The sequence below is a fragment of the Bubalus bubalis genome, chromosome 6 (genome assembly GCF_019923935.1).
Source record: "Bubalus bubalis isolate 160015118507 breed Murrah chromosome 6, NDDB_SH_1, whole genome shotgun sequence".
NCBI lineage: Eukaryota > Metazoa > Chordata > Mammalia > Artiodactyla > Bovidae > Bubalus > Bubalus bubalis.
In genome coordinates this window covers 89,164,457-89,176,819 of record NC_059162.1, presented here as the reverse complement: position 1 = coordinate 89,176,819, position 12,363 = coordinate 89,164,457, and the positions used below count along the sequence as shown (strand labels likewise).

General features: G+C 43.2%; 1 protein-coding gene across 4 annotated transcripts in view; it reads right to left on the bottom strand.

The window, feature by feature from the left end:
• The window catches only part of FYB2 (FYN binding protein 2), a gene marked incomplete at its 3' end in the record, with an annotated part of 116,060 nt that overhangs the window by 27,077 nt on the left and 76,620 nt on the right, over positions 1-12,363 (bottom strand). For 2 of the 4 annotated variants that reach the window (XM_045166145.1, XM_045166146.1), the window contains 3 exon segments: positions 1,324-1,423; positions 5,041-5,072; positions 7,594-7,628. In XM_045166145.1, coding sequence (XP_045022080.1) covers positions 1,324-1,423; positions 5,041-5,072; positions 7,594-7,628 — 167 coding nt within the window. 4 annotated transcript variants of the gene reach the window in all.

The following is a 12,363-nucleotide window of genomic DNA, read 5'->3' as shown; positions in this document are numbered from 1 at the left end:
AGTCATCTGCCCAGGCAGGACTGGATCCCAGAGCCCTTTGCTTTTGGCTGCCAGGGATACACTGGAAAAGGGCGCATGCCTGCTTCTGCTCTTTCATGGTCAGTATCTTCAATCATATCAGATTTCTCTGGTGGCTCAGTGGTCAAGAATCTACCTGCAGTGCAGAAGCTGCAGGAGATGTGGGTTCAATCCCTGAGTCAGAAAGATTCCCTAGAGGAGGGCATGGCAACCCACTATAGTATTCTTGCCTGGAGGATCCCATGGACAGAAGAGCCTGACGAGCTACAGTCCATCGGGTTGCACAGAGTCAATTCAACTGACTGACTGAGCACGCACACACCCTTAATCATGCTCCTCTGCTGCCTTTCTCATCATGAAATGCTCCTGATGAACCCCTCCCTGATCTCTGGTCCCACCACCCATCTTAACACATCATGTCACTCCCCTGTCTCTGGTCCCTTTCATTATTAATGACTTCTCTGAATTATGCTTTTTTATATTCTGTAAACACTCAACCTATTCCAGTGAGGCCTCTGGGCCTACACCTCAGTTCAGGCCCATACCACCACCAAGATGTCTGAATTACCCGAGCCCTGCACGTGAGACTGGAGCAATTTCAGGTAATGTGATAGGCCCATCTCAAACAGGCATCCCAGATGTTTTGAACCCTGGTAACAGCCCCGGTGGTATCTGTTATTTAAGCCTCTGACTGTTTTGAAGGAGATGGTGTCCATTGGATGTGGATATACACGTATACAGTGTTTCCTATCAACAATCAGTGTTATCTGATCAGTTAATTAACAACAATATACTTCATTTACATGGTAGCTTACAGCTTACAAAGCACCTTCATCTACATTATTTCATTATCAAAAATAAGACAATTTGGATGGGACTGGGGATGGTAATCAGATAGGGGTTATATATACTCATTTTACACATGAGATGCCTAAGCTCAGAGATTAGGTCCCTCTTAAGCAGAGCCTCAGAGCACAGAACTTCAGGAGGCCTTCCCATCAGGTCCCACAAGAGCAGGGTGGGCACCTGAGTTGTCTCTTTGAATTTGCCCTCCGGGTGTCTTGCTGAACTCATACTAACCTCAGCCCAGTTTATGAGACCTGCTTCACAGCTAATAAGAAATCAGAGGCTAGAGTTCAGTGTTCTTGTCCCATCAATTTCTTTTATAAGACACCCAACACCCACTCCATCTTCTGTCTTTCTGGAGAGTTGCATGGTTCAGCTTCTAAAAAGTCACTCCATGAACTGAACCTATTATATGGATGGCCTGGACTGTTTGATCTGGAACCCTAGAATTACAGATACCTTGAAAAGATGGTCTAAATGTAGATCTTCTGTGTTTTGAAGTTTCAATTGGTATGGTTCTTTTTCCTTCATTTGTTTATCTTCATCTTCGTGTTGGGGTCTGAAATGTGAAGCGATACCAGGGAAAAAGTGAAGATGAGAGAGTTTTGATGGTAGTGTACCCCTCAATCCTAAATGAAGTGAATGAGGGAAATGAATTTAAACAGAGCTGAACCCTCCTCTTCCCTTTCCCCCTTCTCCTTCCCTTTCTCCTCCTTTTCTTCTTCTTTAAAGATGAGAGGACCAGGATGAAGTCAACTATAGAAAATTTCCCTGCATTTCTGGCTGTTCCAATCAATGCCAGAGTGAATTCTTGCTTAAAATCTAACTTCCCATTGGCTGATGGATAAAATATCAGCCCCACTGTGATTTGGCCCCCACCCTTCTTTCCAACTCCATCCTCTCTGCTTCTTGTCTCCATGTTTTACTAATCTACACTCTAATTACCCAAACTTTCCATCCTATTTTAAGCAACTCTTCCTTCATATTTGCTAGTTGCTTTTTCAGTCCTGCCTTCCACATCTTACACTGCAGAGAAACAGAGCACCCTTTCCAGTCTGTCTAAATCAGCTCCCCTCTGATAAGTATTGCCTGACTCTCTTTTATCCCTCTATTTTATATTAAAATTGCAGATCTGCTTCTGGATCTTCCATTTTTCCTTGACACTAAAAATCAGAGCTCTGTTAATTCATGTGTGTACCCCCAGCACTAACGCTTTGTAACCCGCAGTAGCAAAGTCTTCCAGCTAGTATTCCCTCATGAAAGGCATGACTACCACACACCTGTGTACTGACAATAGCTGCAGTGGAGGAGTAGAGGGGGGTAGTCAAGGTGAAGAGTACAGTCAACAAGCTGAGGACCGGCGACAGAACACTGAGCAGCATCAGCATCCATATGTGAACGTCTGTTTCTGGCAACATAGTGAAGTAGAGAGTTCTACAACCACGTTTACATGGAAGGCAGAGACAGAGAGCCGTCAAAGAAAAGCAGAAGTGGTCATGCAGGAAGGAGAAACACCAGGAGAGAGAAATATTCTGTGACAATGGGAAGAATTTTAGAGAGTCTCATTCATCCAATGACTGGTGACTCTTCTCCACCATTAAGGCCACTAGGTCTAGAACAGGGGCTGTGGAGGGAGGGCTGGGATGAGCCCCTATTCTGCCTCTAAGATCCTAAGATGAACCTTTCTAAAAGTCAAATGTTTCCATCTGTAAATGAAAAGTCGTAATGCTAGTCTCCACAGTTGCCATGAAAGTGAAATGTGATAAAAACGTTGAAAGCCTAACACTGCTTACAGCATGTAATTGGCTCTCATAACTGTCAGTGTCCTTTTCTTCATCACAGCATCTGCTGAGTTAGAATTACCCAAGGCTTCTCTTCCCATTGCTGACATTTTTCCTAAGGCATTTACCTGCCTTGCTGATGTACATGTGCTTTGTAATCCATCTTTCTATCCTCCGGGTTTCGTCCAGTAGTTTCTACATGGCTGGATCTCCATAAATAACTGTCAAATTACATTTAATGTTGTGACTCCTAGGAATGCTAGGGGTATATTATTTCTGCTTTAAAACTCTTTCGTGGCTTCCGCTGACTTATAGAATAAGGTTTAAAACTGTGCCGTCCAAGAGGCCACTGTTCACATGTGACTTTTTGAACATCTGAAATGTGTACGGTCCAAACTCAAGCTGTTTGTGTAAAACACATCTGGATCTTTAAGACTTGGTGTGAAGAAAAGGATCTAAAATATTTCAGTAGAAACTTTAATACTAATTGAAATGATAATGTTTGGGATATATTAGGATCATTTCTTTCTTTCTTTCTTTTTGCATTTTAGAAGATAGCTACTAGAGGCATTTTAAGTGACATATGTGATTTGCATTGTATTTCCACCAGACAGGATTGGTCTGAATGATTAATTAGGGAATGCAGGTCCTCCTGGATCTTGCTCTGTATATGGCCTCATTCCTGCTGCTCCACACTGCACTTTATGCTCAAGCATCATCCAGCTCTTCGCGGACACCTGTACTGGCCTCACTTTGCAATACTGCGTCTTTGCCCCCCCACCTTGTCCTCTGCCTGGAACATGCATCCTGCCATTTTCACCCGGCCAGTTCCTACATGTTTTCATGATTCAGCTCAGCTGTCACTCTTGCAGAAAGCATGCCTACCACCTCACTTCTGTGTTTTCATAACTTTTAACAGTGATTATCTGATATTGTAAATTCCTACTTCCATGGTCATTTTCCCCTCCAAGTTGACCCCCTCACCCCCACCACTCTGGTCTTCATTCTTAAGCTGAACTAAGTATAGGGAATACATTCTATTCATTTCTGTACCTGAGAATCTAGCAGTGTCTGAACAGAGAAAAAGCTCAGTAAATGTTGAACTAAGTAGCTAATCATCTGACATGTGCTTACTCTGTGCCCAGCACTGTGTTAGGTGCCAAAGGGTAATCACAGGACTCATGAATTCAAGGTCAGGCAGGAGCTCAAGGATAGAGATGAAGAAGGGTTTTCCTCCATGATCCAGCTTCTGTGTTTTTAGCCTCAGCCAGGAAATGCTGAGGCTAACATGCTCCTCCAGAGCTCACAGGCCATGTTTATTTTAACGCATTATAAATAACTTCCATGGGTAGGTGGTGAGAGAGACAGGCAGACTCTGAAGGATCAGGCAAAAGCACTGCTATATGCCAAGCCCAGGTCTGGATCAAGAATGAGAAAAATGGGCCCTGCCTACAAGGAGCTCAGAGAAGGGGAGAGTGAGGATGAACTCACATCTTAGGAAACAAAGGACGGACGTGATGTGAGTGCAAAAGCGTGCATGTCTTACAGCAGCACCACGGGGAAGGCACGGGGAGGACAATGAGGAAGGCTTCTTACAGGAGGGGTCATTTGATGGTTAGTAGAAGTCTGCCAGATCATTAAGTTGGGCTAAATGAAGTAAATGAGCAAACGCAAAAAGACCTGAAACAGCATGGTGCATTTTGGAAATTGTCGATTCTTTGGGACCCACGTGATTGTCATATGCCTGTTTGACTGTATTTCTCTCACTGGGGAACCCCCAAGCGTAGTGGCTAGCTCTCTGTCACTGCCCCAGCCCCTGAAAGTGAAAGTTGCTCAGTTGTGTCCGACTCATTGTGATGCCATGGACTATACAGTCCATGGAATTCTCCAGGCCAGAATACTGGAGTGGGTAGCTGTTCCCTTCTCCAGGGGGTCTTCCCAACCCAGGGATTGAACCCAGGTCTCCCACATTGCAGGTGGATTCTTTACCAGCTGAGCCACTATGGAAGCCCAAGAATACTGGAGTGGGTAGCCTATCTCTTCTCCAGTGGATCTTCCTGACCCAGGAATTGAACCGGGATCTCCTGCATTGCAGGCGGATTCTTTACCAGCTGAGTTACCAGGGAACACCCAGCCCTTGTGGTTAGCAAATGGCCAGCATGTTGGGGACTCAGCAAGCCTCTGCTGAGTGAGTACAGAATGAGCTAGAATGAGGTGAACCCAAAAGGCCAGGCAGGACCTTTGAGAACCTTCTCTGTACCAGACACCTTGCAGGGTACTAGGGGTGCCAAACCAGGTCAGGCACTAGAGACAACTGGCCCATTAAGGAAAAACAGTTCTGTCATCAGAGGGTCAGTGGCTCATTAATGCTTTTCCTTTTGAAGATAAAACTCACGTAAGTTCTTGATGGTAAAAACTCTTCCAAGCCTGAAAGTAAAGAGGAAAATGGTCATTTTCATAAATCTATCCACGTCAACCCCCAACCAGGCCTCTGTTGTTTGGTTACAGATCATTAGAGACATGACCAAAGGGTGAGGCAAGTGAGGTCTCAGTACAGAGCAAAGTAGATGCTGACAACAGAATGCTTCATAAACTGTTGCCAGTGGAGCTGAAGATCAACCAAAAAAAACCCAAAAAACAGGCATTTCTAAAGTCATGGTGCATGCCAGAAGTAATGTATAATTTGACTTAGAAAATTAAGTTGTTCTCTGCATGCCCATCCAGGAATGCCTCTGTTGAATAAAGAACTTTTAAACCCCATGAGCAAATAGGAATTGTGATATTTGAGCAATGTTCCAGTGAGCAAAATTGGTACAGGCAAGTATGCAAGCCATGTTGGGCATTCTTCCTTTCCTGATCACACACTACCTGATCAAAAATCAGCTCTTGTATGATCTAGACTTGGCACCATTAAACTTAGGCCCCAGTGACCACAACCTAGTCCCTCATTTAGTCACTTGTCACATAGCACTCACAATCTGGAATCTAGCCAAGAACCCGAAGAGAACAGAAAATAAGCATCCAAAACGCTGCCGCAGAGTCCATGCCCAGGAGCTCATATCCCTTCCTTTGAGGAGAGCCTCACGGTTTGCATTCTGGGACGACTGGCTCTCATTTTCCACACAATTCTAACAGATTGGATGGGAACACTTGTTAGGAATGGGAACAAGTTAGAATGGGAACTTGTTAGGATGGGAATAAGTTAGACTGACCTTGCTTTATATCTCTGCTACATTATTTACAGTTATTTAACTTCTCTGAGCCTTGAGTTCTCATCTGTAAAAAGCAGTGATGCCAGCTCACAGGGTGACTATGAGGATTATATGATGCCATGTACACACAGGTGAAAAAATGAAAGTGTTAGTCACTCAGTCGTGTCCAACTTCTTTGTGACCTCATGGACTGTAGCTCGCCAGGCCCCTCTGTCCATGAGATTCTCCAAACAAGAATACTGGAGTGGGTAGCCATTCCCTTCTCCAGGGGATCTTCCCCACCCAGGGATCAAACACGGGTCTCCCACACTGCAGGCATATTCTTTGCATCTGAGCCACCATATACACAGGTACCTGCCCTCAGACAGGGACCTGGTGTGTACTGGACCACATGGAAACTCACTGCTGGACACAAAGAGGTTGACCGGAGAAGGAAATAACAATTGATAGAAATAATAAAACAACTACAGCATATAGACAATGGCAGTTTGGTGTGAAGGCAACTCATTCTGAATACCTACAAGGGCCTAAGAGCATATCAAGAAAAACATGAACAGTGCCCATTCAGCCCTTATGTTTCAGAGAACTCCAAGTCATCAAGAAATGGAGAAATCAGGTTCCAGCCACCGAGCTCAAAAACATGAGATGAACATAATACATGTCTGAAGGTTGAAAGAAAAATACTTTCATGCTTTTAAAATTTTGAATGGGATAAAATTGTAGTCATTTGGAAAGCTCCATTGTGCAGAAAAGTTTGTCATTTGCTGATACTGCCAGGTAAGTGAAGGATCTTTCTACTTTCATTAATAGGAATAATAATCATTTCTAGTTTTCTGTCTCTAAAGTGTATCACAAATAAACAATCCTTTTTAGTAATCATAAGAAAAACAAAGCAGAAAGATGAAGGACCTCGAGTAAAGGCACCCAGTGAGGAAGGAGTAGTACCTTAACTGACCCAGTTAGAACAGTAAGTACCTACTGTGTGCTGAGTGCTGGACTAGGTGCTCACCTGCTTCATCCAGCTTAGTTCACTCAGCAATTCAGTGGAACAACTGTTGGTCTCATTACTTATTGAGCATCTATTACTGCCCAAGGCTTATGCTTCCTGCCATTCCAGAGAACACACCATTTTACAGAAGACACACCTGAAGCTCAGAGAGGTAAAGTGCCTGGATAGATTCCAGCACTTACTATTAAACTGTTTGCCTGAATTTACCTCTTTTCATTCTCACAGTGACTTCTGATGGGGGTGTTCCTATGGCCACATGTGAAGAAATGGAGGTTCCAGGTCACATAGCCAGAAACCAGAATCAATGCCCATGATTTTGCTTGGGCCCTAATCAAGTTGCTAGCACTATGCCCACCAGAAGTCCAAAAAATATGCTTTCAAGGGTCTGGTCATTCTCATGGAAGCACATGATATACAAATTTGGCATGTGACGAGGAACTCTTCTCTCCTGAAGGGACAGTTGTTAGAGGCCAGTTGGTACTGACCACCTTACATCAGGTGCCAGGAATACGTTATCACCACCTTCTCCCATCCTAACACGGTTTCTGTCTCTGATCAATCTGGGCTCAGACTTCAGAATCTTAGCAGGTGAAGTCTAAAAATGCCTCTGAAATTGCAGGGAAACACAAAACAAAGAGCTTTCCTCCCTCATGAAAGAAACTACTTCAGAATCAGCTCTGCACACTTGCTTTAGCTATGAAGCTGATAAGAAGAAAAGATACTGTACCTTTCGGAGTTCTTCAATTCTGACTTCATAAGTTGCTAAAATAAAGATGAGACAATTATTTCAAGGCAATTTCTCATAGCATCCATTTGTTATACAGTACCCTAGATTAAAGCAATTATGGACGGTGGCAGAGTTCAGTTTTCTCAACCCTCAGAACAATCAATGTATGGGAAACTTATCTACAAGGTTTAGGAAATTCTCACATCATTGATCCTGGTATCTTTCCTTTGGGGATTTCTAGGATGGAAAGTACAGTCAATGAAAACATTTGAAACAGTTGTCAGTTTTCTTTTTGTTAAGCAGATTCATACTTCATTATGAAGAGAAAGTACTGCAACTGAGTGGTAGCAATCAGAAGGCAGACTTGAAAGGAAAGGGAAAGGAAATAAGGCCACAAAAGCCCAGGTCCCACTTCATCAAATCCAACTCCACAGTGTGCCTAAAAGTGGCTCCATAAGCATTTTGTTTCCATGGTACAGCTGGCTGTCAACTAAGGCTCAAATACCTTTCAATTTTTCCAAAAGTTTTGTGGATTTTATTTAATGACATGATGCCAAACTTAATCATTAATTAATATAAGTAGTAGCAAGAACTGGGGTTCAGAGCTCAGTCCTGCCCCTTCCTACCTGTGGAATTACAGACAAATTACTTCCTTTTTTTGAACCTCAGATTGCTTATCAGTGAAATGGGGCCAACTGGTATCTGCCTTCCAGAGTTCATGGGAAGATTAAAGTAGATGATGTAAGAAATGTCTGGTGCTCTAGCAGAGCACCAGACGTTGTATGCTAAGTCGATTCAGTCATGTCCGACTCTGTGCGACCCCACAGACGGCAGCCCACCAGGCTCCGCCATCTCTGGGATCCTCCAGGCAAGAACACTGGAGTGGGTTGCCATTTCCTTCTCCAATACATGAAAGTGAAAAGTGAAAGTGAAGTTGCTCAGTTGTCTGACTCCTAGCGACCCCATGGACTGCAGCCTACCAGGCTCCTCTGTCCATGGGATTTGCCAGGCAAGAGTACTGGAGTGGGGTGCCATTGCCTTCTCCGAGACATTGTATAGAAAATGATATTTTTAAAATAAAATTGCTAATTTTTCTTTGCTTAAAAGTTTTCTATAAACATTTCACCTACTGATAGTGAATACACGTACATAATAAATAAGACTTTCCCTGTTCTTTTTCTCTTTCTTGCTGCTGGAGTCCTAAAGGTTTAGTTTACAGAACTGATCAAACAACACACATTTCAGCCACTTTTACTCTACATATACAATTCACTCATAAATTATTTAAATGAAATCAGTTTCTTTTTAGGGACTATCTGCATGTAATTGTTGACACAAGGACCTGAAATTCTGTGTGGCAGATTAATAACCTGTACTTGAAGTGAAGTGAAGTCGCTCAGTCGTGTCCAACTCTGTGCAACCCCATGGACTGTAGCCTACCAGACTCCTCCCTCCATGGGATTCTCCAGGCAAGAGTACTTTGGTAATTATACACTTGTTTTCACCAATTTTTGAATCAACACATTTTATTCTATTACTTGCTTTAAAAATATTTACAAATATCTGCTTATGATGCACTTGGCCTCATCCTTTTCAAGTATGGATTTATTTTCCACCTTTAAAAAATGATAATCTCCTTTTCTCTCCCTCCTTCAATTTATTCACCCTTCTGTGTTTTTGAAAGAATTAACAAATCATGATATCTTTGCTTCTACCTGTCACCTGATGGGGAGGGAGATATTATTCTTAGAAATGAGAAAACCAAGGCCCAGAGAGAACTTACTTGCTAAGGCTAATAAGCAAAGAAAATACACACACAATTAATAATGCATTCATAACTTGATACTCTTTTTTTTTAATTTAAACAAAGTGGATGTTCTCTCAACAGTAAGTGTTGCCATCAAAACTTGCTCCCAAGGTAGGAATATAAAGTACAAACGATCCATACCTCAGGGGGTCAGGAAAGGACTAGGAATTATAATAGGAGGATATAACCCAAAGCATCAGAGCCCTCACTTAGCTTCCACAGGGAATTGTCTAACTCTTTCCACTGAATAGCTCTGTCCCAGCTGGGAGAAAAATGACAAATGTCAGAAGATGGTCTTCAGCAACCCTTCACCTGTACTCCAGTATGGGACATGAGTACCACATCATGGTCATGTCTTCCAGACCCTCAGCTCTTTGTCCAGAGTAACTAACCGGGAAACTCCCCGTGTGAGTTTCTAACTCCCTGTGTCACTTTGGAAAAGTCCCTTTCCCATGTTTTACACCAGGAGGTGAGACAATGATTACTAATATTAGAACAATAATAATAAAAAAAAATAGCTGACAGTTTTTTTCTTTTTTCTTCACGATAATCACTGCTATATCTGATATACTGATGAGGAACAGACACTCAGAAAAGTAAAGTAACTTTCCCAGGGTTGCTCAGTTAGGAAACGGCTTTCAACCTGTCTCCTAGCCATGGAATCATTCATTGATTTAAACACAATATTACAGGAGCATAAATGAAACGTCTCTGGTTGAAGTTATCCCCACGGGTTTCTAGGACCCCCTTAGGGCAGCCCTTGGCTCTAGGAGGCACAGTCTGAAAGGCACTGTCTAGATGAGCTCTGAGGACAATTCCACAGAGCTTTCAGAAGAGCCTATATCCTGCTTCCCTATCACCCAGTTGGTATGAAAGGGTGAAGTTTCAGAAAGTCACCTGTGCTGAGCTAGGCACCCTGAGGGGTGACCTGTTTTTCTTGGCGTTGTTCAAGAGACAGACTCACCCAAAGGTGATGGCAAAAGCCTTCTCCTCCTTTCCTTTCTTTCCTTCTCCCTCTCTTCTTCCTAGAAGGGCAGTATTTAAAGATTCCTCACCCTTGGTGAGCAGAGGAAGGAAGAAATCCATTCTGAGCTAATTTTTTCTCCAGGTTTACTTATTCTTCTGTTACCTCCATTCTGCTATTGAGCTTTTTTTTTTCTTTACTGTATTTTTTAGTTCTAAAATTTCCATTTGTGTTTTCTTTACATCTCCCATTTCTCTACAGAGATAGCCCCTATTTTTGGATAAGACTTTTTTCTCAATTTGCTTCAATCATATTTATAATTCTCACTGAAGCATGCTTATAATAGCTGCTTTAAAGTCTTTATCAGACACTTCTAACACTTCAGTCATCCCAATGTTGGCATCTGTCAATCATCTCTTTTTGTTTAAGTTGAGACTTTGCTGGCTGTTGGTATGAGTGACTTTTGATTGAACCGTGACCTTTTAGAGTGTTATGTTGTGAGACCCTGAAAACTATTTAAGCCTTCTGTTTCAGCTAGCATGGCAGTAGAAGTGCAGAGGACTGCCTCTTTCCTGCCAGGTGGGGGTGGAAGTGTAGGTTCCCCATTTCTTGGTCTTGTTGATAATCAAGTAAGGCAAGGGCTCCTCATCACTTCTGAGCAGGAGTGGGTGCTCTGGCCCCCTGCTAAGCTTCTGCTGGTAACACTCTGGCTGGGAGGGGTGGGAGTGCTTGTTATCACTCTCAACATAGCCTCTACTGATACCACAGGGAGAGGGTGCCTTCTTGCTGAGAGTGTATGAAAGTCTTGACTCTCCACAAGGTCTGCTCTGGTGCTGTCCCAACAGGGAGGGACCTTGTTATTGCTGGGTGGAGGGCTGGAGTCCGCGTCCCCACGTGGTCTTCACTGACCTTCACTGTAGGTGGAGTTTGTTACCCTGGCAGGGACGAAAGTCCCAGCTCCCTACTTCACCTTCTTGACCAGCAGAAGGGGTGCATCATCACAGCCTGATAAGGGTGGATGTCCAGGCTCCCCACTCAGCATTGGCTGGTGGCGGTGGGGCCAGTTCGCTATTTTATGTGACATTTAGCTGGGATAAAGTAGTTGTTGTCTAGAGGCTTTCTGTTTTTCTAGGCTTCCCTTTTACTGGTCCTTTGGCTAGAAAAAGCAGGCTTCTGTTGGAGCTGCTTTGTCTGTGCCCTGTGGTATTTCTGGGTTGCCAGCTTCTTCAGCTCCAAGGCTGGGATATACGAAGCAAGAAGAAAATCCAGGGAACTCACCACTTATCCTTCCTTGGGTCTAGAGGTGCCTAGCTGGTCTACCTTCTTTCTACCTTTTCACAGTGCTCTAGTTTTCTTATGTTTGTATATAAAAATATACAATATAAATATATGTATATATTTGTTTTAAATATATAATGTCCAGGGGTTTTAGTTGTACTTAGCAGGAGCACTAGGGAAAAGTATATGTGCTCCATCCTCTCAGAGAAGAGTCACTTGACTTTACATGCATTACCTTCTCAAACACAGAACAGTTACACAAAGAAGATATTATATCCATTTAGTAGATAAAGAAACTGAGATTTGTACATCTTTCAAACGGTAAGTGTAAAGAGGATGAAACCCATGGAGAAAAGTCAAATGAACATGGACAAGTGGGAGTAAAATAGCCTATTTCCTTCCCTTTTTTTGCCTGTAGGGTAACTATCCCTTGCCTCTTTAGAGAGGAGCAGGGAAAGGAGTATGGGCTAAAACAGCATCCTTTCCATCCCAGACTAGGGTTCTCTGGCTCCCACAGAGAATCTCCTGGCAGGCTTCTATCCTATCCCCAACAGGATGCCATCCTGGCTGGGGAAGCCCTCGCCATTCATGCCCTTCTCCCTCTCTCCCCACTTCCAATTGTCCTTTGCACAGTGACCTCCCAGTTGCATCAGTGGCTTGTTTTCTGAGCCCTTTCTCTTTTCAGTCATAAACACTTACCTCCTCAGCAGCACTGAAGGAC